At 61.4% G+C, this 254-nt stretch overlaps 1 protein-coding gene across 1 annotated transcript in view; it reads right to left on the reverse strand.

Moving 5' to 3' along the window:
- LOC119588548 (maltase-glucoamylase, intestinal-like) overlaps nt 1–254 on the reverse strand; it is a gene marked incomplete at both ends in the record, with an annotated part of 20,825 nt that overhangs the window by 5,041 nt on the left and 15,530 nt on the right. Inside the window, 1 exon segment of the mRNA XM_037937189.1 lies at nt 21–192. Within this exon segment, the coding sequence (XP_037793117.1) occupies nt 21–192 (172 nt within the window).

Raw genomic sequence — 254 nt, forward strand, 5'->3', positions numbered from 1 at the left:
GTATTCCTCCCCCAACTCACACTGCCAGGCGGCTGATCCCTCGCGAACATGGGCCACGTCTTGTAAGCGAGGTCGTGCCTGAAGGACTCGTGCGCATGCTCCCCGAGGCCGTACAGGTTGTTCGAGGGCAGGCCGGTTGACACTTGAAGGAACTGCTCGGCGTAAGTGAATCCCCCGATGCTGGTGTCGAAGCTGCGCGAGGGGGAAGGGAGGATATGGGGGGAATCGGGTTGGGGAGGGTGATTTTGGGTGGT

The sequence above is a fragment of the Penaeus monodon genome, chromosome 24, assembly GCF_015228065.2.
Source record: "Penaeus monodon isolate SGIC_2016 chromosome 24, NSTDA_Pmon_1, whole genome shotgun sequence".
Lineage (NCBI taxonomy): Eukaryota > Metazoa > Arthropoda > Malacostraca > Decapoda > Penaeidae > Penaeus > Penaeus monodon.